The sequence below is a fragment of the Puma concolor genome, chromosome A3 (assembly GCF_028749965.1).
Source record: "Puma concolor isolate L17-30 chromosome A3, mPumCon1.1.hap2, whole genome shotgun sequence".
NCBI classification, from domain to species: Eukaryota; Metazoa; Chordata; class Mammalia; order Carnivora; family Felidae; genus Puma; species Puma concolor.
The window spans coordinates 129,355,376-129,380,650 of record NC_141669.1 but is presented as its reverse complement, the minus strand read 5'-3'; the positions used below and the strand labels follow the sequence as shown (position 1 = coordinate 129,380,650).

The following is a 25,275-nucleotide window of genomic DNA, read 5'->3' as shown; positions in this document are numbered from 1 at the left end:
TCCCCGAGATTTTGTCAAGCACCCTCCTGTGTATTAAATCATGACCTGCTTCCAAATCATCTTATAGGTAACACCAAGGGATATTTGCAGAGATTCTTGGTCCTCTTGGTAGAGGACCAAATACTCCTTAAGGAGTATTTGCTGGACCCCCTTCACCTGTGTAAGATCTGGGACTGTGTTGAGCTCTCTCCTATGTATAGAATCGTAAGAGTTATTTGCAGAATACCATTTTGTTTAGTCATGGCCTATATTCCCTGCCCCTCCTCTGTGTGAAAACAAGAACTCTTTACACAGGGCACCTGGGTGGCTCAGTCGGTGAAGTGTCCGACTCCTGATTTTGGCTCAGGTCACGATCTCACAGTTTGTGGGTTCGAGCCCCGCGTGGGGATCTGCGTTGAAAGCATCAAGACCGCTTGAGATTCTCTCCCTCCTTTTCTCTCTGGCCCTCCCCCTCTTGTTCTCTCTCTCTGTCTCTCTCTCAAAATAAATAAATTTAAAAAAAATTTAAAAGAAGAAATATTCACAGAATGCTGTCCTATCTGTACTATCACTAACCGCAGGCAGAGTTTCCTATTGTTTAGGACCATGGAATCTTTATCGACCATAGGAATCTACCTAGAAAGCCTGTTCAGGGAATAAACACTCTCCTCCATGTAGAATTATCGTCTGCAGAGCCCTCTCAAGGGTCGCTAACTATCTGCAAAGCACATTGGAAAATCAAGGAAGATCTACAGAGCCTTATTCTCTCTATGGAATTAAGTAATATTTGTAGTCTCCTCCTGGGTAGAAGATCACAAATCGCTTACAGAACACTCCCTGTATATGGAATTTGAGGGTGTTTCAACATTTTCCTTCCTGTTTATAAAATTATGAACTGTCTTTGAGGAACACCCCCAGGTCCACAGAACCATGGAATGCTTGCAAAGACACTTGTTGTGGCTTGAATCTTATATTACTTATAGGATGCCTGTCTCTACAAAATCATCAAGTGTTTGCAGAGCCTCTTTGCCAATCATTATGGAATGTCTATAGAGCTTCCTTATCTGTACAGACTTAAGGAATGTTAGCTGAACCCCCTTCTTCTGTGTAGAATCCTGGAATGTTGACTGAGTGCCCTATGGTCTACAGTCATAGAACGTTACTAACCACACTCCCCACTATAAAACTTGAGATGTTTACACCCCCACTTACCTGTTGGAGAGAAGTAAGAGTTGCAAAGGGTCACGACCAGATCGTGGAGGGGTCTTAAAAGTCAAAGGAAGAGTAGCCATTTTCTATAAGCTATAGGGAGCCACTAAAGTTTTTTGATTAATACAGTGACATGATGGAAAGTATGTTCTAGGAAGCTTAATATAGTGAAGGAAGTAAATGGGATAAACTGGAAGGCAGTGGCTTAAAAATAATTTTTTAAAGCAAAGCAAAAATCAAGGTACTGATTGATTTTACTAACTGCAATAATCAACAGCGAATACTTCGATAAAATAAAGACTCATTCTCTAGAGCAGGAGTTAGCAAACTACAACCCAAGGGCCAAATCTGGCCCACTGCCTGTCTTTGAAAGTAAAATTCAATTGGAACACAGCCACATTAGCTGTTGTACAATAGCAGAATTAAGTGGTTGTGACAGAGAATGTAAGGCCTGCAAAAACAAAAACATTTACTATCTGGCTCTTTACTAAAGAAGTTTGCTTATCTGTGCTCTAGTGGGAGAAGAAACACCCTGGAGTCTTTTTTAAATATTTGGATTTTTTTGGGTATTTTAAAGTTTTCTCACAGCAGACTCAGTTGAATTCATAAAGTTTCTTTCATTCATTCATTCATCATTCATTCGTTCAACCAATATTTACCAAAGATCTACATTATGCCAGGCCCTGATTTAGGTACTGGGGGTGCAAAGATGGAAAAGAGACAGCTCTTGCCCTCAAGGAAATGTGTTACTTAGCCATAACTGTCATATGATTTATAAGAAACTGCCTGTGTGAGGGGCACATGGGTGGATCAGTAGGTTGAGTGTCCTACTCTTGATTTTGTCTCAGGCCATGATCCCAGGGTTGTGGGATTGAACCCTGCGTCAGACTCCATGATCAGTGTGGAGCCTGCTTGAGATTCTCTCTCTCTCTCTCTCTCTCTCTCTGTCTCTCTCCCTCTCTCCCTCTCTCCCTGCTTCTGCCCCTCTTTCTGCTCATGCTCTTGAGCTCTGTCTCTAAAACAAAACAAAATAAAACAAAACAAAAAACCCACCTCTTTATTGATTAAAAAAATTTTTTTTAATGTTTGTATATTTTTGAAAGAGAGAGAGACAGAGTGTGAGCGGGGGAAGGGCAGACAGAAAGGGAGACACAGAATCCGAAGCAGGCTCCAGGCCCTGAGCTGTCAGCACAGAACCCGACACGGGGCTCAAACCCTCAAACTGTGAGATCATGACCTGAGCTGAAGTCAGATGCTTAACCCACTGAGCCACCCAGGCACCCCAAAAACCCACCTCTTTAAAAAAAAAAGGAAAGAAAGAAACCAGCTCTGTGACTTTGGTCACGTTCCTTAATCTTTCTAGATTTCAGTTTCTCTGCTAATGAGGATGATTGTACCTCCCTCAAGATGTTTTTGTAAGGTAACTGTGTATAAAGTGCTTAGAACAGTGCCTGACACTGAGTAAGTACTATTTGAGTGCTTCTTTAAATATGTACATACACTTGAACTTACATCCTTGTGCACATATGCACATATGAAGCACTGTGACCAGTGCTCTGCTAGAGGGGTCTACGGTCATCCTATGTAGGAGAGCTATATGTCTGTGATACGCATATGTTTCTGTATTTATGTTATACTTCAGTTAAAACAAAACAGGAAAACCTCAGCAGGTACAACGTGGGGGTAAAATGATGGCCACCAGGGCTAAGTGGATTCAGGACTCAAATTATGTCATCAGGCCTCAATTTCTCCTTGTTGCTTACATCAGTCTCTTTGCATACACCAGCTTCATTTCCAGGTTTCACATGCTGACAAAATGGCTGCCGTTGCTCCAGGCTTACAACGCTTCATATTAAAGTCTAGTGTGAAAGACATGGTTGGCTTCTCCAAAGGCACAAATTTAAATTTCTGGGAGTTGAGTCTCATTGGTTCTGACCAGTCTGCCCAACTCCAAACCAGTCACTATTACCAGAGGAATACAAAGTTATGACTGACCAGGCTGGTTCACATAACAAGTCTGAGGTAGAAATGGAGTCAGCAACCCCAAAGCACCACCCAGAATGAAAGCAAGAGGTGAAGGCAATCGGAGCTGTTGCAGAAGGTGAATGAATGTTAAGTGACCATAAAAGGTCAATAAATGCCTGGTACCAGGACGACATCATCATCATCATCATCATCATCATCATCATCATCATCTTTTCCAGTTAGCATTTATAAAAATGCCTGGCACATAGTTTGGTACTTGATAAATATTTGTTGAATGAGAAAATTACTTCTACCAGCTAATACTCCCTGGCCGCAACCCTGTTATGCCTTTGGCTTACCTGTCCAGGATAGAAAGACAGTGGCAGAATTTTTAAAAGGGATGTTCCTCATATCTTTGTCTCTATAGAGGCGTTTCATGGCCGAGGGACAGAACCTTGGAAAAGTCTGATCATAGCAATTGTGGGTGAGGCAGGAAGTCATGGGAACCCTCATTCACTGCAGCCGGGAGTTTAAATGGGTACACCCATTTTGAAAAGCAATTCAGAAATAGTTAAGCAGATGTGCAAATCCACTCTTGCATGTACGTGCTCTGGAGAAACTCTTGCCCATATGCATAGGATTGCACAGAAGGGTGGCGTTAGAGTTACTGCTGCCGTGTAGCAAACCAGACTTGTGTGTAAACGGTAACTATTTTATTATGCTCATGTATTTGGGAAGGGCACAGTGGGGACAGCCTGTCAGGGGGCTTCAGCTGAGAAGACCGGAAAGTCACAGATGGGGGCTGGAATATCTAAAGGTTTGTTCTCGGGGCGCCCGGGTGGCTCAGTCGGTTAAGCGTCCGACTTCAGCTCAGGTCATGATCTCGCGGTCTGTGAGTTCGAGCCCTGTGTCGGGCTCTGTGCTGACAGCTCGGAGCCTGGAGCCTGTTTCAGATTCTGTGTCTCCCTCTCTCTCTGACCCTCCCCTGTTCATGCACTGTCTCTCTCTGTCTCAAAAATAAATAAACACTAAAAAAAAAAAAAATGAAAGGTTTGTTCTCTCTCACATCTGGTGATTGATGCCCGCCGTGGGCTGGGATCCCCACTGGGGCTGTTGACCAGAGCACCCATAGGTGGCCCCTCCGTATGGCTTCCTCACGCATGGTGGCCAGAGGTTCCAGAGATGTGTGTCCCCACCAACAAGTCAGAAGCTGCATAGTGTCACTTTCCACGCGTTTTTATTGGCTATAAATGACTCACAACCCCACCCAGCTGCAAAGAAGGGAGGAATGAAGAAAGTTCTAGAAGAGCAGGAGGATGGAAAATATTTTTGAGACCATCTTTGGAAAATGCATTCTGCCGCAGTTGTTCCTTGCAACACTGTGTGAATTGGGTCCACATCCCCTTCCCAAATCCCTTGGGGCCAGATGTGTTTTGAAATTTTGAAAATCACAGAATTTTGAAAGATAATATGAAAATAAAAACGATAATATGAGACATACACTGAATATTTACAGAACACCTCTTGAGAGGGATGGGGGTTACTCTGTAAAGGAAGATCTACATGTTTCCTCAGGGGAACATGCAGATATTCACAGTGAGATAAAGATTATAGACAGCTTTCTGTCTACTGAGGTCAAGTTTTGCCACTAAAGATGTTCAGGTCAGGTCAGGTCTTGCTGCGAAATAAACTATGAAAAAGCTTTTAAGTTTTAGGTTTCTTGGATTTTGAACTTTAGCTAAGAATCTATGGACCAGTAGTAGCAAAAAAGAGGAAACGACCTAAATAGACATCATCAGGAAAAAGGACTTAAAAACAGGCCTCAATATATGGTGAAATGCTACACAGCTGTGAAAATGAATAAACTCAAGCTACATGCTTCACTGTGGACATGTCTTATAAAAATAATGTTGAGAGAAAGCATGTTGCAGAGAAGTGTATGCGAGCAGGGGAGGGGCAGAGAGAGAGGGCGACACAGAACCCAAAGCAGGCTCCAGGCTCCGAGCTGTCAGCACAGAGCCCGACGCGGGGCTCGAACTCAGGAATCGCAAGATTGTGACCTGAACTGAAGTCAGATGCTTAACTGACTGAGCCCCTCAGGCGCCCCTTATTTCTTGATCATGATGGGGTGAGGGGAGTTTCCTCCTCACTCTGGAAGTCAGCTGGTGGGGCCTCAGCTCTGCAGAACATTGTTCATTATTACGGCAGAGGGAAAAGAGTGGCAAAGGACACTGGCTCCGTGAGCTGCTGGCAGGAAGTGATAGTCACTTCTGCTCTGAGCCTCAGTTTCTCTGAAAGGGGCTGATTAACTACTGCCTGGCTAAAACTTACCAGGGTGAGCCACCTAGTCGATGCTCGGCCAATAGGCATCCCTGGCGTCGGAAGGACTCAATGCCAGGGCTCCTTGGACATAGAGAGCAGTTATGCACAAGTCAATGATATTTATCTGCTCACGCCTCTGGGAGTTTGACCTGAGATAGTTTGAAGCGTATGATGTTATCTCACTACTGGTGATTATTGTCCACGGATTATGCAATGTCTTCCTCAGGGCGGGTTCCTGGAATCTTTCCCAGTAAAGTATGAGGGGGTAGGAGGGGCATGGTATCTTTCACTTTAGGCTGTGGAGCCTCTTTATGTGTTTGCTTTGGGCAAGCCTGTTAATTAGGTGTTGACGAGCAGACATGAGGGCCAACTTGTGCTTTCTGGGATTTCTCCAGGGGCCTTCCTTTCTTTATGTCACTCCCCTCCTCCAAAACCTTCAAGGGCTCCCTATGGCCCACAGGAAAAAGTGTGAGAATACCAACAGTGATTGAGTATTGCTACATCCAGACACTTTATAGGTACTATCTCAAATCCTCCCAGAAACCCTGGAAGAAGGAACCAGATGTGGAAATGGAGGTTCAGAGAGGTGAAAAGACTTGCCCAGATCACAGGGAGAGAACAAGGAAGAGGCAGGCCTGGCTGGCCTCCAGGTCTTTTCGATTCAATTCAGGGGCCCCTGCTGAGCCATGGGGTCCAGCCACCTCCAGCCTCACCCCTCGTCTTTTCCTTGTCCTTGGACTGAGCGGCTGTTCCAATCAGGCAGGCAGCAAGCCTGTCTCAACTCCCTTTCAAAGACCATCTAGAGGGGCCCCTGGATGGCTCAGTTGGCTGAGTGACCGACTTCGGCTCGGATCATGATCTCATGGTCCGTGAGTTCGAGCCCCACATTGGGCTCTGTGATGACAGCTCGGAGCCTGGAGCCTGCTCGGGATTCTGTGTCTCCCTCTCTCTCTGCCCCTCCCCTGCTCATGCTCTGTCTCTCAAAAATAAATAAAATGTTAAAAAAAAAAAGACCATCTAGAATCTCACAGAACAGCTCCCCTGACTGCTAGCCCAGGGGTCCTGTCCTTACACCTCATACCGGTTACCCGGTTTCCTGTCAGTGCTGCCCCTGGGCTGCAAAAACCCCTGGATACCTGCCCATCATGCTTAGTGCACACCTGCTATTCCTTCACCTTTCCTCCAACAATTATTGAGCACCTGCTGGATGCGGGGCACCGTGCTAGATGCAAGGATGTAGCAGAGAATGAAACAGAATCTCTGAGATCACAGAGCTTATGTTCTGATAGGGGAGGCAGAAAATGAACGAACACACACACACGTGTATAATGTAATGTCGGGAATGCAAAGTACTATGAAGAGAAATAGAGCTGGGTAAGGGGAGAGAGAGTCCTGGGGTGGGGAAGAAGATATTTTAGAGGGAAGGTCTCTTAGAAGAGGTGACATCTGAGCAGAGACCAGAATGCAGTGAGCTTGTTTGAGCGGCTGAATAGGAAATTAATAATGAATGAATGAATGAATGCGTATTTGAGTGAGTTGGAAGCCTAACTCAGAAATGAGAAGGTTGAAACACACACACACACACACACACACACACGCACGTACATGCACACACAAATACCCCGCGGGCGCCTGGGTGGCTCAGTCTGTTAAGCTTTAGAATCCTGATTTCTTGATTTCGGTTCAGGCCATGATCTCACGGTTTGTAAGATCGAGCCCCGCGTCTGGCTCAGCGCTGGTGGCGCGAAGCCTGCTTGGGATTCTCTGTCTCCCTCTCTCTCTGCCCCTCCCCTGTGCTCTCCTCCCTTTCTCTCTCTCAAAATAAAGAAATAAACTTAAAAAAGTGTCAAGCTCCAAAAAAAAAAAAAAAAAAAAATCAAAGAAAGAAGTTGGAAAAAAAAAAACCCCAATCTTTTTCAAGATCTTGTTATTTCAGATGGAGTAGTAGGGGTAGAGATTGGTCATCAGAACCTAGGCCAGGGGTAGGGAGGCTTTCCTGTCTCTTTCACCGTGGAACAGCTGAACTCCTTGCCCACCCAGGCGAGGGTGGGGGTGGATGGTAAGGGAATCCAATTGTAGAGACATTTGGTTCAAGCGGGCTGGGTCTCCACCAGCCTTTTCCTAATTGAAGCCCATATTGTGTCATCCAAGGGGGTTGGACCCTCTTTCTCCCTGCCGCAGCGTGGTCAGAAGTGCACAAGTCGGCCTACTCACAGGGACAGAGGCACCGAGCGCTGAGCCTCCCGGCTTTGTTCCTCCTTCTCCGTCAGCTTGACAGCCTCACTTTCCTACTACTCTGCCCTTTGAAGCGCCCTCAAGCCTTGGCTGTAAGCTGTCCCTCCCTTGCTCAGAACCAGCGGCCCACACACGCTATGGAGGTGTGGATTTCCTCTGCTTTTTTCAGAGCTTTAAGCACCTTTTCATATGCTTATTAGCCATTTAGATACCTTCCTTTATGAAATGCCTGTTCAAGTCTTCCCCCGCCCACCCCTTATTTGGTTGTCAGTCTTGTTTCTATACATGTGTGGGTTTTTTAAAAATTCTGGGGGCGCCTGGGTGGCTCAGTCGGTTAACTGTCCGACTTCAGCTCAGGTCATGATCCCATGGTTTGTGAGTTCGAGCCCCGCGTCCGGCTCTGTGCTGACAGCTCACAGCCTGGAGCCCGCTTCAGATTCTGTGTCTCCATCTCTCCCCCACTCACCCCTGCGTGTGTGTGTGTGTGTGTGTGTGTGTGTGTGTGTGTGTCTGAAAAAATAAATAAACACTAAAACAAATTTTTTTTAATTCTGTATATGAGTTCTTTATAAGCTACGTATTTCTGTTTCTTTTACTGTACTGCCTATCATTTCTCTTACTGGTGTCTTTTGATGAAGAGAATTTTTTATTTTAATGCAGCCTCATTTATCACAATTTTCCCTCCTGGTTGGTGTTTGTGTCCTCTGACACATTTCTGCCCACGTCAAGGACATGAAGATAGTCTTTGTTTTCATCTAAAAGCTTTTTTGTGATCGTTCACATTTAGATTTACAATCCATCTTGAATTGATTTTGTGGATAGTGTGAAGTAGGAGTGAAGAGTCTTTTTTCCCCCCATGGAAATCCAACGGATCCAGCACTGGTTCGGTTAAACAAAACGTTGCATGGTAATATCTGGGTGTTTCCTGTATCATTTGCTCAACTTCCCTATAGGTTTAAAAATGTTTTAAATAAAATATTGGGAGAAATGATGAAAAAAGGTACGGAGACGGTTGTAGGTAAGTAAGTACATACTATGGAAATAATTCCAAATGCGATCTGTAAGTCTTGATTTGATGCTGTTGAAAAAAATAACAACTATAAAAGACATTCTTTAAACAATTGGGGAAATTTGGGAAATTTGGGAATGTACTGGCTATTACAGCATATTACAGTATGATTGTTCACTTTCTTTTAAAAAATTTTAAAGTTTATTTATTTATTTGGAGAGAGAGAGAGAAAGAGAGAGAGAGCACAAGCAGGGTAGGGGCAGAGAGAGAGACGGAGAGAGAGAATCCCAAGGAGGCTCTGCGCTGACAGAGCAAAGCCCGATGCAGGCTCCAACCCTTGAACCGTGAGGTCACCACCTGAGCCAAAGGCAGATGCCCAACCGACTGAGCCACCCAGGTGCCCCGATTGTTCATTTTTTTTTTATGTTTATTTATTTTTGAGAGAGAGACAGAGTGAGAGTGGGGAAGGGACAGAGAGAGAGAGAGAGAGAGAGAGAGAGAGACACACACAGAATCCGAAGTAGGTTCCAAGCTCTGAGCTGTCAGCCCAGAGCCCTATGTGGGGCTCGAACTCACAAACTGCGAGATCATGGTGGGGCAGGAGCCGTGGTGTGGGCCAAACAAAAAGGAGTTACAGGTCAGATTATTCCAGCCAGTTTGAGATTTCTGGTCTAGGGCCTCAGCTCAGCTCTCACTTACTCTGAATCACGTCCCTGTAGAGGTGGGCAACACTGGGTCCATTTTGTAGGCAATGAATAGAATCTGAGGGGTAAATGACTTGTTTATGGTCACACAGCTAGCTGAGACCAAGCCACGATTTGAACCCAAATCCGAGTCAAAATTCCCTGCCGAGAAAAGCAGAGAAATTTTGTTGTTTAAGCTTCTTCTGCCCCATCCCATTTTCCAGGGGTGTTGGTTAGGTGAGAGCTGTGTGCATTTACCACGTGCCTGGTTTGGCATGGATTACTCAAATCCTCGCAACAACTGGATGCAATTGTTACTAATAATATCTGCCATTTTACTGAGAGGCACAGAGAGGTTAAGCAACTTGCCTGAAGTCATTCAGCTAAGAATGGAAGAGATAGGAGCCATGGAACCTAGACAGTCTTGCTCTAGAGCCCTCACTTACAGGCTCAGACACTGCAAAAAGTATAAATTACCTTAGGAATAGAAAGTGGGATTATTGTTGACTCTCAAAGAATCCCTCCTGATTGCTTCTGGCATTCCAAGACAGCCTCACAGTTCCTGGGAGATGTATCTACACCAGGAAGGCTTTCCTCTCCAATTCAGCTGGAAGGCTCTTGAAGCTGGGCTGGTTCTTCTGACCTGGGGCTGATCTTAAAGCATTCTTTTGGTTATGGTCACACACACTATCCTACGGAGTAGGATACCAACTTGCAGGGTGCGAATTAGTAGCCAGATGTAATGTTGACGTAAGTTACCACCTAGTGGTCACAGGTCTGCCTTGGGAGACAGGTCAGTTTTGATTTGAGCCCTTACTGCAAGGCTTGGGGGAATTGCTTCCCCTAGGAGCCTCAGTTTCCTCATTTGTGTAATAGCAATAATGAGAGCACAGACTGCAGGGCTGCTGGGGCAGTTTAACGACATAAGTAAAGCCCAGCGTCTCTCAACCCAAGTCCTCACGTTGATAATTGTTATCATTACACTCCTTATGATTCTGTGGGATGTGGACCCTGCCTAGAGATCTAACCTTTATCCTGGGTTTGGATAACCTGGGGAGAGAGGAAGCTTTCTGACCTCAGGGCCTTTGTGCCTGCTGTTCACCCTTTTATGTCTCATCCCACGTCACCTGGTCAATGAGGCCTTCCTTAACCACACTAGCCTGCCTCCAATACGTTCTCGTGTTTTATTCTGTTCATATCATTTATCAGTACCCGATACTACGAACTGATTTGTCTCCTTTTCTCCTCGCTTTCGAGCGTGAGTTCACGAAGACAGATTTTGTCTGTTTTGTTCTCTGTAGCGTGCCCAACACCAACAACAGCGTCTGGCCTATGGCCTATGTCTGGCTTTTAATAAATGGTGAGGTGAATTAATGAATGAATGAGTGAAGGTGTATGCCGAGCCCTTATGCCTATAATCCCCGCTCCACTGTCGCAGTAGGCGACCAGCAGCGTCAGACATTGCAGACGGCCCCTTGGCTCCCGGGCTAGGGGCGCCCTTGCGCGGAGCCCACCGGCACTTGAGCGACGCTCCCCGAAAGCCTGGGCGGTGGCCGCGCCAGGAGAGGGGCTGTCGCCATTTAGCGACGTTCCCTGCGGGCCGCCGCTCCGCCGCGGGAGCCGAACCGGGGGGTCGGGCGGCGAGGGAGCGCGCGCCGGTCTTTTGCGACGGTGCCCGGCGGCGCTGGCCCCGCCCCCGGCCCGCCTCCCGCGGCCCGCCCCGCCCCTTCTCCGCCGCTGCGCTCGCTCCGGGCCGCTCAGGCCCCCGCCCGCTCTATGTGGCCCGGCCCGCGGCGGCCGGCGGCTGGGAGCGGCGAGGCGGCGGCGGCGAGCGGCGGCCCGCGAGGCCCGGGAGGTGGTGGCCGAGGCCCAGGCGGCGGCGGCAGCCCAGGAGGCGGCGGACGGGGAGCGGCGGGAGCAGGCTCGGCTGCAGAATGCGCGTCCGCCGGGGGCTGCTGCGGCTGCCGCGCCGCTCGCTGCTCGCCGCACTCTTCTTCTTCTCGCTGTCGTCCTCCCTGCTCTACTTCGTCTATGTGGCGCCCGGCATAGGTAGGAAGGAAGCCTGGGGTCCTGGGGAGGGGGGGGGGAGGCGCCGCTCCGGCCTCGGGGAGCGGGGGAAAAATCTCGGGAACCCCTCGCCCCACCCTGACGGCGCGCCGACCCTTGGAAGACCCCGGCCGGAGGCCGCCCGGAGCCTGGCCGCGGAAGACTGCGGGGACCCCGGCCCGACCCTCGGGAGACCCCACGCCCGGCCTTCGGGGGACGCCAGGACGTTCCCGCCCTCTGCACCCCGACGGGCCCCGGAACCCACTGCCCCCGCCTGCCTCCCGCGCACCCCCGGCCCTCCTTACTCCATCCCCTGGCGAGCCCGACGATACCTTCGCCCCTAGCCCCCGGGCCGGGACGCCCCCTTTCCCGCCCTTGCCTCCCTTGAGCCCCCCCCCCCCCCCCTTCCCGTCGCTCGGCTCGAGAACTCCCGCTCCTCCTCTCCCGGGGTCTCCCGAGGCCCCGGTTCCCGGCATTCCGCGGACCCCGAACCCTTTCGGCCCTCCCGCCCCTCCTCGCCGAGCCTCGGTGGTGGGGTCTCGAGGCGCCCCACCTTCCCGGTTCCCATCCATCCTTCCCCTCTCTCCTCCCGGGTGAGTCCACCGTTTCCTGCTCCCCCTCCCTACCCTTTCTTCCCTCCACTTTCCTGTTGTATCCACCTCCAGGTTCTCCTCCCCAGCGCACACATTCTCCTCCTCCAAGTGGCCCCTTTCGTCTCCGGGTGGCACCCCCCCCCCCCCACCTTATGGCGGTCCACCCCCCCCTCCCATTCAATCTGTTAAACCCTGAGCGTCCCACGCCTCCTCCCCGTCTCCATCTCCCCACCCCCCACCCCCAAGGGCACACCCTTGTTACTCCGCCCCGTACTTCTTTTCCTTCCCCAAATTCCCCCCCCCACCCCCCCTCCGGTCCTCGGCCGCAGTTTCTTCCTGAATGAAGACTTAGGCAGAGGGGCTGTCTGGACCCTTCCACCCTTTTACTTCTCTCTCGTAGCCTTGAGGGTAGAAGGTGGCCCTTCAGTATCCTGTGGTGCCTGCTCAGGGACCGAGAGGACACGTAAATTGGCCCTAGAGGAGGAGATGTGATAAGAGCCTTGGGGGAAATGGTGCCAGGTGGGAAGGAGGAGCATGGAGAAAAAATGGAATGGGTACTCATTCTTCTGGAAGGCATGTCCTTTAAAGGCAAGACAGCCCCAGGAGAAACTGAACACTGCCCAAGCATAGACTTTGTAAGACCACAGAGCAGACAGACATAAAGGACATGAAGAAAGAGATTGGAAGGAAATACAGCATGAGGGTTGAGGTCAGAGGACACCGAGGTCGGACTCGAATTCAAATCCCTGCCCTTTATGACCTTGGGCAAGTTACTGAGCCTCAGCTTTTCTCCTCTGTAAAATGGGAGTACTAAACCTAGCCTCATAGGGTTTTAAGGATGGAAGTAGATACATTCTTTTTTAAAGCACTTAGGATGCACAGGGAGTTTTTGTACGTGTTTTTTTAAATTTTTTTTTTTTTTAACGTTTATTTATTTTTTTGGGACAGAGAGAGACAGAGCATGAACGGGGGAGGGTCAGAGAGAGAGGGGACACAGAATCAGAAACAGGCTCCAGGCTCTGAGCCATCAGCCCAGAGCCTGACGCGGGGCTCGAACTCACAGACCGCGAGATCGTGACCTGGCTGAAGTCGGACGCTTAACCGACTGCGCCACCCAGGCGCCCCAGATGGAAGGTTTAAAGAATGTATTTGACTGACAGGGTGTCACCACACGCTCCAGAGAAAACTTTAGTTCAGGGTGAAAAATGACCAGAAGATGCTGTTGGGGCTGGGGCAAGGAGAGTAGATTCTGCTATAAAAAGTCTGGGTCATTTGGATGTTAGGAAAGGGTTGATGGGTTCACTATAGGGGCATGCCCTTTAGGACTGTAGTAATGCCTAGTGCCATTCTCTGTTGACCTGTCAACACTGAACTAGCTGAATAGAGAAATTTCCAGATAGAGCAGGAGATTCTCTCCTGATTTTTTTTTTTTTTTTTTTAAGAGCGTATTTCACTTGCTGGTTAATATTGATGCTGTATACTATAAATGAAACCTGGAAAGATAGAACAGGCACCATCTGATTGTCCTAACAGTTTATGAAGTATCTTAGGGAAAAAAACATCCCTCTGGGAGAGTATAGTATGTGGTCTGATGGATCAGATTAGGAGAGAGGAATTTTGGCAGAATGAGAACAGGTGAGTAATTAGTGGAATTAATTGAGAAAAGAGGTCATTAGCATATTAGTTATTAGACTTACTAACAATGGGTGTAAGATGATAGATTTAGACCTAGATGTATTCTTGCAGCCATAAACGCTGTCTGTGACAGGTTATTTCTGTTGTTTGTACATAAATCGACCATATCCAAATAGCAGAATAATCCCACTGGGATGGTGATCACCCTTGAGATTAGAAAGGTTAGAAGGCACATTCTCCAGCAGAACTCACCAACTCAGTTAGAATTCCTCAACAATAAATTTTTAGGTCAGTGGAACCCCAGTGTAAAATGATGAATATTTACCATGCTTAGATTCCTGTATCATTGAAAACTGAAAAAGATGCGGTGCACTTACATTTTCACTAGTTTTTCCTTAAATGGAAGTCTTCTAAAGGGCCGATCTTCTCAGGATTCAACTTCTGTTAGTGGAGAATGTGAACTGCACAAAAGATGTGGAATGGCTTTAGGGTTCTTGTAGGCACAGTTATATTCAGCTGTTTGGTGGGATTTTGGGTCTCGTTTTTGTTTTTGTTTTGTTTTGTTTTTTAAATCTTGGCTTTCCTGTTAATACACTTAATTTCTCAAATGGCCAGCTTTGGACAGTGGGGTGGCAAATCTTTCCAAAGGTTAAGGCAATCTAGAGAAATAGAAGGTTTTATGTGCCTTGGGTTGTCAACACCTTAATTTGAGACAGTTATTAAAATGAGCTTAGAAAATAACATTAGGTTGAACCATATGAAATTTCTGTTTTTGCAGGTCAAAAACAGCTGTATGTTGGCAGTGTGATAATAGCTTAACCTGATTCATTTCCAAATAATGACATTTCTCACTTCTGGCATAATGGAAAGTGTTAGTGACTTACATTTCCTTCCGGGTTTAATTTTTTCCAGTCCTGCTTTTGATTTGCTTTATATACCCAGTGATCACGTTTTGCTCAAAGGCCTACAGAGAAATCATCAGTTCAAAAAGTGTGTTACAACTATATTCAGAAATAAGTAGACTTGAATTGAAATTGAGGTAAGAGAAAATTAATGTTAGTTTTAAATATTTTAAAGTTGTTCATATATGATAGAATCCAGCCACAATTTTAGCCTGCCCACTAACTTAGTATTTTTGAGTTCTCATGCCAGCTTTTAATATTGGTGACCTATCGTCCGAGAGCAAAGGGCAATATCCTGGACTTGAGGGTCATCTGAAATAGGGGTAATGGCACCATTCGACTCGGAAAATTGGATGTGAGGACTGTTGCTTGCTAGATACGAGTACACTGTGCTTGTAATAAGTACAAAGAGTTCCCAGCTGCTTTAATACCCCTATCCCAGTCCAGTTAGTGATTTCAAAATATGGCTTCACTGCATATTACATTTTTGTTATTAATTCAAAGGTAGTGTTTTATATCAGCAGGTTGAAAGTAGAAATGAAAAGGATGGGGCAGAAAATGTGATGAAGGTGGTGGGTTTGAAATGTCTGAAGCAGCAGCTGATCTGGTGATAAAAATGTGTAGGAGCCTCTCTAGCCCTGCCCCAGCCCCAGCCTGACCAATTCCCGTGTATTTAATCGCTGCTTCACCCTTCCTGGTGAAATATCCCTATTCCTTTCAGAGTTCTGAAGAAAACTTTGAACTTATTTATGATCCTTTAACTTCAAGAAAAAAAAATCTAACAGCTCAGAGTACATCTATATATTGCAGTCTGACCAGATCTTATAGAAGATAAGAGAAGTGAACTATTTATAGATGTACATAGGAAAGGCTGATTTAAAAGCATCTTAGTAAGTTTATGGGGCTGTTAGATGGGAAGGTTGTATAGAGGTTACTGACCTTTGCAAATTGGTAAAATAGTTACTAATTTTGAGAGAGGTGCCGTGCATGGTTGGAGGTAATAATCTATGTATTGACGAAACTTTATTAATTGAAGTTCTGCCATTGAAACTAATTTTTCTTTTGTCCTTGGATTACCGAGGAGAGGAAATGGGGAATGATTTTTCCCTTTTGGCTTGCTTAGTTTCAAGAAAAGTTTGATTTTTGGTTGGCTTTTGGAAGGCAGGAACCAGTAATGCTAATCCCACCTGATTTGACCAAATGACCTTGAGCAAGTCACTTGATTCTCTCTGATCTTATACTTGACAAAACCCCAAAGCTGTTTGAAAAACCAGAACTTCATCTTAACCAACTTTTTTTTTTTTAATTTTTTTTTTAACGTTTATTTTTGAGACAGAGAGAGACAGAGCATGAACAGGGGAGGGGCAGAGAGAGAGGGAGACACAGAATCTGAAACAGGCTCCAGGCTCTGAGCTGTCAGCACAGAGCCCGGCGCGGGGCTCGAACTCACGGACTGTGAGATCATGACCTGAGCCGAAGTCGGATGCTTAACCGACCAAGCCACCCAGGCGCCCCCATGTTAACCAACTTTTAATGAGATGTTTTCACATACAGAAAGTTGATAATTCATTCATATTCTGTAGAAATATTGGGCCTAAGATTTTAGATAAGATACATGTTTTATGTAGTCAAGTGCAACTTTTTCTAATAACCATAGGAAAATTTCAGAATCCCCAGGTTGGTATGAAAACAGCCTCGTTTTTTTTGTTTTTTTGTGGGTTTTTTTTTGTACCCTATGTGAAAATGCCCCCTAAATGCCACAGTGCATGTAGTGCTTGAGCTTTTGTGGAGTGATATACATATGGTGGAATGTGGGTTATTTTTTTTAAAAAAAGTAAAAAAACTTCATCCTGTTAAAGATCACCACCCCCTCATGCTCATTTTCACGCTCAACTCACTCAAATATTTTCTTTGAGTCCGGTCAGTTGTCTTAGAAGGAAACCATCTTTAGGGAACAGGTTGACGTTATAAAACTGAACAGCACATTTTTGACCAGGACTTTGGCGATGTTTCATGTCTCCCCTGCAGCATTTTGCTGTGTTGGAAACAAGGTCTGGGTTTGGAGATGAAATGTCTTTAACAGTGAAAATAGGCTCATCTTGGACAATCTTTAGAAGCAGCCGTTCACACGGTATCAGTCACACGGTATCAGATACGGTTCCAGGCCTTTGATACTGTAGCCAGTAGATGGTCCCGGCCCAATCCTGACATCCCCCCTCCCCCCACCCCAAGCTTGACAGGCCAGTGGGAGCAGCATATAATATATTACCAGGAAGGAGGGTCTCTGTGTTGCTAAGACTCTTTGGAACTCTTCAGGAGAGTGGAAATTCCAAACCATAGAAGCCAAAATGCAACTGACTGCTCTAATTTTGGAGCTTTTTTGATCATAGGAGATCTGTTGGACACATCCAACCATCTAAAGCAAACAAAACTTTAGCAGGCAAGAAGTAAAAGAATGTGATGCTGCTGAGGCCTGTCAAAGAAGTAGAGAAAACTGGAGCTTAACGCTGGTCAAGATAAAGGATAATCAGAAGCAGACAGGTTGGGTGTGGCTTGGAAGAGGCGAATGGAGCCCTCTTGAGAAGAGGCGGGCCTGCGTATGCTACTACTGTAAGGGTAGTTGTTCCTTAGTTTCTTTCTTTCTTCTTTTTTTTTTTTTTTAGTGTTTATTTTTGAGAGAGAGCATGAATGGGGGAGGGGCAGAGAGAGAGGCAGACAGAGAATCCCAAGGAGGCTCCGCACTGTCAGCACAGAGCCCGACGCGGGGCTCGCACTCACGGACCGTGAGATCATAACCTGAGCCGAAGTCGCCGCTTAACTGACTGCCCCCAGGCGCCCCAGTTATTCCTTAGTTTCTAATGCCAGCTAAGTAAGCGTGCTTGCCTTTGCACAGTAGGTGTATTTTTGTAGAAATATGTGAGAAAATGAAAGGAATTTAAGATCCATGGGTCAATAATGAGTATTTCAGTATCTACCTTGTTATGTTACCAGCTGTGGGAGATATTTGAATTCTAAGCTTCTTTTTAAACATTTTTAAATACAAAAGATGTTTTATTTTAGAGAGAGTGTGCGCACGCTTGAGAGGGATAGAGGGACAGAGGGAGGGAGAGAGAGAATCCCCAGCAGCCTCCACGCTGAGTGTGGATCCACACAAGGCTTGATCCCACGACCCTGGGATCATGACCTGAGCCGAAATCAAGAGTCAGATGCTCCTCCAGCTAAGCCACCCAGGCACCCCTGAATTCCAGACCGACTGCTTCTTTCACTTTCTAGATGATTGTATAAGCCCAAGTTGAGTCATTAACTTGCCCAAAGTGAGAATTATAAGATATCCCTGAGGCACATGCAGGATGGTTGAAAAGATAAGATTAATCACAAGAAACAACTAGGGAAAAGTAGAATAAAGGCATTCATTCCTTTATGCAACTGGTGGTTCCTTTGAGAGCCTCCTCTGGTCTGATGCTCTTTTGGGTATTGGGTAGTCTAGAAATGAATAAGGCAGAACGTTTTGCCATCTTGGCGCTTTTATTTCAGTGAGAGGTTTTTGCCCTTGTGGTGCTTTTATCCTAATAAGGAGACAACCAATGTACAAGAAGATTTCAGATAGCTGTAGGAGTGACGGAGTATCTGTTGTATTTTATTTATTTTTTTAAGTTTAGCTGTTTTTTTTTTTAATTTTTTTTAATTTTTTTAATGTTTATTTTCGAGAGAGACAGAGACAGAATGTGAGTGGGTTAGGGGCAGAGAGAGAGGGAGACACAGAAGCAGAAGCAGGCTCCAGGCTCTAAGCTGTCAGCACAGAGCCCGACGCGGGGCTCGAACTCATGAGCTATGAGATCATGACCTGGGCCAAAGTCAGACGCTCAACCACTCAGCCACCCAGGCGCCCCTAAGTTTAGCTATTTTGAAAGAGAGAACACCCACGCGTGGGGGGAGGGGCAGAGAGAAGGGGGAGAGCGAATCCCAAGCAGTCCCCACACTATCAGTGCAGAGCCCAACAGAGCCCAACGTGGGACTCCATCCTGCCAACCTGAGATCATGACCTGAGCCAAGATCAAGGGGCACTTAACTGACTGAGCCACCCAGGTGCCCCCTGAGTGTCTATTTTAGATTGAGTGGTTAGGGAAAGCCTTGTTGAAGAGGTGATACTTGTCTTGGAGGGGTAGAATGAATCGTTGACAGGTTTGGGGGTGGTGGTCGGGGTAGGGATGGGGGCACCCAGCACGTATAAAAGCCTTGAGGCAGGGATGAGTTTGAGTGAAGGTTGACTGGATTTAAAAAAAAAAAAATTATTTTTGACAGAGAGAGACAGAGCATGAGCGGGGGAGGGGCAGAGAGAGAGGGAGACACAGAATCCCAAGCAGGCTCCAGGCTCCGAGCTGTCCGCACAGAGCCCGACGCGGGGCTCGAACTCACGGACTTCGAGATCATGACCTGAGCCGAAGTCGGATGCCCAACTGACTGAGCCACCCCAGGGGGCCCGACTGGATTTTTTTAAGTGATGGGAGAGTGGTAGGAGATGAATTCAGAAATATAGGAGGGGTCGGGCTGTGTAGGACCCTGTAGCCGTGGTAAGGACTGGAGAATAGGACTGAACATTAGCTTAGAAGTCAACCAGACCTAGGTTTTGAATCAACACACTGAATGTGCACATTGTTTCTTCCCTCCCTCCCTCTCCTCCCCTCCTCTCCCCTCCCTCCCTCCCTCCCTCCCCTCCTTCTCCTCCTTGCTCTGAGCGCGGCTCTAACTCACAGTCCTGAGATCAAGAGTCACAAGCTCTATGCAATGAGCCAGCCAGGTCCCCCGGGCAAATTATTTTCAATTTTCTTATCTACCAAGTGGAAGATACTATCTTTCTCATGGTTGTGGTGGGAATCAAGTAGAGCATGTATGTAAAAGGGCTTAGCACAGAGCTTGACACCAAGCTCCCTAGGTTTGTAACGATTATTTGTAAGTGGGAGACGTCCTCCAGGGTCTGATGCTAGCACCACACGGAGCTGGAAGGATCGCGGCTCTAGTCGGGCATCACCAGTGACTAGACAGGAAGCGTTATTCAGTCGTCACGTCTGTAAACTGAGGGCACGGATGGTGGTACAGATTCTAGGGATGCTGTCGGATCTGAGGTTACAGGATTCTGGGCGAGTGTGGATGGCACCCTGATGTGGGAGAAGGAATAATGGCTTGTGTTGCGTAAAGGCACCCATCTTTTAAAATTTGGGTTTCCCGCTTGCTTAACCCTTGGTGAGGTGCTGAGCCGTGGCTTCTGTGGCACTGCTGGGGTGGCGAAGTGTTTGCGCAGGTTCCCCCTTTGGGGTGATGGAGAAGTTCACTGTGTGCAGTGCTGTTGTGTTCGGACAGTTTTTGCCCTAAAAAGAAGAATTTTTGCAATCAAGTCTGTATCTTTGAAATTACTATGACAAGGAAAAGAAAAAACATTTGTGTGTTGTCTTGGGCAAGGGAAAAAACTAAAAAGAATTTTATGGGGAATATCTTGGGGATGTTAAAACCTCCCCGCCCCCCCCCCCCCCGCTCTTTTTTTTTTTTTTTTTTTTTTTTTTTGTCCTTGGGGAAATCCTTTTAAGTTTTAATCTGCTAAATCAGTCCTTTCCCTAGTATCGCACTTTTGCTTTCAAGCGTGAGATAGCCCCGGACTCATTAGCTCCTGCTCGGTCCTCCGTCCTCTAGGTAATTGGATGCTAAATGAAAATGAATATTACATTTTGACCCAGTAAATTCTTTTTTATGTTGTGGCTTTATCCTGAAGAACATTCATACCTCCTGCCGATCCCCTGAAGTCAGTGTTTTCCCAGGCACGGGAGTCACCCTGAATCATTTAAAGTGCTGTCTCTTCTCCAGTGTCCCTCCCTCCCCTCCCTTTGCTGGTTTGAGTAAGCAATTATTAGACGGTAGGCATTGTTCCTGCTCCTTCCCAGGTTACAGATACCCAGGTAGTTTGCAGCGACTAGAAGGCAACCTGGTCGTTGTTTCTGAGTTACCTTAGTTACCGTCATCAATTATGAACAGTTCTCTGAGGCGATTAGTGGCCTAATTATGGTGATGAAAATGCTGTGGAGCGTCAGGTACCAGCAGGCGTGGGTCGTAGGACAGCTCAGTGTTGTGCTTTAAAACTTAAATTAATCTAGGCTATGCTAGTGAGCACGACTGTGTATTATTTTTTATTAAAGAGCTGTAAAACATTTAAATATCATAAAGGGGAAACTGTTTTCTTCACCCTCCAGGTGGTCCCAAAACTATGATTCATAGTCATTTAAACCTTTTGCTTAGTTCTCATTGCTGAACAACCATGCGCTTGGAAAGATGGGAAAACAAGAGTTTTTTTGTTTGTTTGTTTGTTTGTTTGTTTTTTTCCCTCATAGAACTAATTATCCCATCTTGAGGAGTTCTGCTTTTAGGCACCACGCCTAAATTATACTCAGGATTGTGATGTATATATATATTTTCCGACTGGTAGCCCATTGGCTTGTGAAGGTCAGAAAATAGTATTTTCTTAAATGCTGCGCTGTGATCATGTTTGGGTTGTTAAAAGAAAGAAAGGAAAGAAAGAAAGAGAAAGAAAGAAAGAGAGAGAGAGAGAAAGAAAGAAAAAGAAAGAAAGAAAGAAAGAAAGAAAGAAAGAAAGAAAGAAAGAAAGAAAGAAAGGAAGAAAGAAGGAAAGAAAGAAGGAAAGGTCCTTTATTCCAGTTTAGAAAGTGACAAATTGGCAACTTCAATTAAACCACGTGGGCCAAAGATGGTAACAGACTGGTTTTAGGAGTTTTGATGTACTTATTATGAAACTGTGTATTTTAAATAAAAGCATTTAATCTTTTAACTTGTTAAGAAAAACTCACTTTATCCATATCGTCATAATCTGTAGAGTCCTGATTGGGAAGTTTTCTGGATTGTGATTTTTTTGGGGGGTCTAGGATAGTGCCTAGCACGTTGTATGCACTTCAGCATTTGATGGCATGAATGAAGAAACTGTCGTCCGGGTAAATCAGCCTTTTATTGTGGGATTGCATTCACTCTGGGGGAAGGACTGCTTCTTCTGTTAATCCTGGTTTTGAAGTGGCTTTGCGTTCATTTTGCCCCAAACTACTTTGTACTTGTTTTCTTTGGGGTAGAAAAATATATATCATAAAGTTTGCCTTGTTATTTTAGTAATTTAAATGTGTAATTCTGTGGCTTTCATTACCTTCACAAGTTTTGCACCCATCACCGTTTCCAAAAATGTCATCACCTCAAGCAGAAACTCTGTTCCCAGTAAACAGTAATTCCTCATTCTCCTCTTTCCTCAGCCCCAGGTACCATCTAATCTCTCTGTCTCTATGAATTTGCCTTTTCTAGATGCTTCACATAAGTGGAATCCTAGAATACTGTCTTTTTGTACCTGGTTTGTTTCAGCTCATGTAGTGTTTTCAAGGCTCATCCATGTGATGGCATGATCAGAAGTTTGTTCCTTTTATGACTGAAGAATATTCCACTGTATGTATTCACCACATTTGGTTTTTTCATCTTTGATGAGCACTTGAATTATTTCCACCTTTTGGGTATGTGAATAATGCCACTGTGAACTTTAGTGTACAAATATCTGCTTGAGTCTCTGTTTTTAATTCTTTGAGGTATATGTTTAGGATTGGAATTGCTGAGCGATGTGGTCATTCTAGTTAATTTTTTGAGGAACGGCCAGACTTTTCCACGGTGGGTGCAGCATTTTACATTCCTACCAGCGGTGTATGAGGGTTCCAGTTTGCCACATCCTGGCGGCCCTTCTTATTCTCCATTTTTGGGTGGTTTTTTTTTTTTTTTTTTTTTTGAGTATAAACGTCTTAGGTGTGAAATGATGGCTCATTGTGGTTTTGCTTTGTATTTCCTTAATGATGAATAATGAGCATCTTTTCATGGGTTTATTGGCCATTTGTGTATCTTGTTTGGAGAAATGTCTGTTCTGGTCCTTTGCCCATTTTTCAATTGGATTGTCTGTTGAGTTGTGAGAAGCTCTCTCTATTTTCTGAATATTAAGCTGTTATCAGATCTGTGGTTTGCAAATATCTTCTTCCATTCTGTGGGCTGCTTTTCACTCTTGATAGCAACCTTTGGTGTGCAAAAGTTTTTAATTTTAATGAGGTTCAATTTGTCTCTTTTTTTTCTTTTGTTTGCACTTTAAAAAAATGTACTGCTAACTTTTGCTCTCTTCAGCGTGCCCATTCCTTTTTCTGCCTGTGAAGGTCTGATAGGCGTTTGTAATGCTTAAGTTACCAGAAGGCATTTCGTGCATTTCCTGCACAAGCTACTACTGGTCTGGTTACTGAGAAAGGAGTCACAGGTTTTTGGTTTATTTTGCTCTTAACCTCTTTAAATGTGATGCTGCTTGCTTGATTTCTGACTCTGTCTTTAAAATAGTTACGCTTTTTGCTAAACTTGACACGCTGTGCGGATTGTGTTAAGTATTTCAAGTGTTAGAAGAGTCCTGTGACTTTTTCTGATGGAAGGGGGACTATCCACGTCTTATTTGATGTTTTTTGTTTATTGGTTATTTTGTCCAGCGGGACTGAAGTATAACTTAAATGTTTTCTGCTTCGAGTCGCGGTTCTCTGAAAGTCCGTGTAAAGGCAAGGCCAGATGTTGACATATACCACATTTTTGGTGGTGGGGACAATACAGTTTACTGATTGAACATCTGCTACAGAAGAGAAATTTGGAAAATATTATAGATTGGTGAACATAGTTAATGAAACACTGGGCTCATTATTTTCCATACAGAAATGAAAGGGGCTGATGACTTCTAAGATAGGGAAAAGTAAATTTTACTTGGCATTTGGTTGACCCCAAATCTCCGTTAACCAGCACCTTATACATTTTGTTATTATTTTTTTTAATGCTTATTTATTTTTGAGAGAGATTGAGAGAGCAGAGTGCGGGAGAGAGGGAGACACAGAATCCAAAGCAGGATCCAGGCTCTGAGCTGTCAGCACGGAGCCTGATGCGGGGCTCAAACCCACCAACCGGGAAATCATGACCTGAGCCAAAGTCAACCGACTGAGCCACCACCCAGAGGCCCCTACATTTGGTTATTTAATAATAGGTGCTGGTGGTTAGAATGAAGACAATGGAGGCGTGGTTTTGAGTTTGGTATGAAATGTGGGGTCTTTTTGTTTGTTTTTGTTTTGTCTTCTGATTCGTTGAAAATTGGTAATTCCTTATTCACCAGAGCGTTCTGTTTCCCCATGCCTCCCGGTCAACGGCACAGGCCAGGCTGGCAGGTGGAGGTGAGGCACGCGTTGCCAGGATGGTCCCTGCGTGATGAGGAGGGGTGTGGTGTGAACACAGGATTTTTTATTTTTCATCCTGTTTCCTTCGTAACATTATCAGAATATGAACAGAGTCTAAAGAATGAGCAAAAAGGAAAACCTAATATGTAAAACCTGCTGAACTCCTGCACCTCTGACAAGGTGAAATTTGGCAATTTTATTGTTTTGTGCCCGGTGCCAGCTGCAGATGTATTTATCTAAACATGAGTGATAATGGTGGTGATTAAAGACAGGTGGGTTCTTAGAAAATTTTTTTTCTGTGATGAAAGAAAAAGTACATAAACTTGGCTTTTCATTTGCCTACTTTGGCTACTAGAGCTATAACTTCATTAATTTAATCTCTGTGTTGCACCCTTGCAGTGTGCTGGGCTTTGGGGTTCGGTAATGAATGAGGCAGGCAATAGCTCTGTTACTTTTTTAAGTATTCGGCTAGGGACTACAGCTCCCCTGTAGTAAAAATTTTCAGTTTTGAGTGATTGATACTCCTGGATGGATGTGTTTAATTGAAGATCAGTTTCAACTGCTGTTCAGTTGGTGTTAACATTCCTTAATTGCCAGAAATAATAGTGCATATAATTTAAGACATTTAAGACCGTGGTATTTAAGGCAGCAGAAAAGTTAAATTCTTGAAAACACATTTGAGCCCCACTGGGCTCATTGGTTGTGCCTGGTTTTGGTTGGTGGTCACATTTACAGGGAATGTGGCTGCTGTGTGTCTCCTGAATGGAGTCATGGTGATGGTGGTAAGCAATGACCTGATGTTTCTTAATAAGAACAGTGCTCTCTGGACCAGTGGAGGAGGGACACATTTACATGCCGAGGCCTCTTCTCTTCCACCTGGAAGAGTGTCGGTTTCAGAATACAAGTCTGGCACTGAGTAGGTGCTCAGGAGGCATTTGTCCGACAATGAATTTGTCTCCTACCCTTCGGTGACTTTGATTACTCTTGGAATAAAGTTCAGACTCCCTATCGTAACTTGTAAGGCCCTCCATCTTACCTGATTCTACCTCCCTCTCCAGCCTCATTTATGCCACTCTTCTCCTGTCCCTCCAACATAGACTAGACTCTTTCCTTTTCCTTTTCACTGGCTGACTTCTGTGCTCCTGCCCATCTTCAGACCTTTCTCTCATTCAGTGTTAAATGGATGGGACTTACCTTTCTTGTTCATTGTTGTATTCCTGCCTACAACACTGTCTTGTCACACAGAAGGTGTGCAGTCAATATGTATTTATGTTTTTTTAATGTTTATTTTTTTGAGAGAGATAGAGGGAGAATGAGCAGGGGAGGAACAGAGAGAGAGGGAAACACAGAATCCGAAGTAGGCTCTGTGCTGACAGCTTAGAGCCTGACATGGAGCTCGAACTCACGAACTGCGAGATCATGACC

The 25,275-nt window shown here is 45.5% G+C and overlaps 1 protein-coding gene across 1 annotated transcript in view; it reads left to right on the top strand.

The window, feature by feature from the left end:
- Window positions 1-11,167: 11,167 nt before the first annotated feature.
- B4GALT5 (beta-1,4-galactosyltransferase 5) overlaps window positions 11,168-25,275 on the top strand; it is a 73,988-nt gene continuing 59,880 nt past the window's right edge. The window contains exon 1 of the mRNA XM_086702456.1: window positions 11,168-11,451. Coding sequence (XP_086558582.1) covers window positions 11,337-11,451 — 115 coding nt within the window. The 5' untranslated portion in view covers window positions 11,168-11,336. The remainder of the gene's footprint in view (window positions 11,452-25,275) is intronic.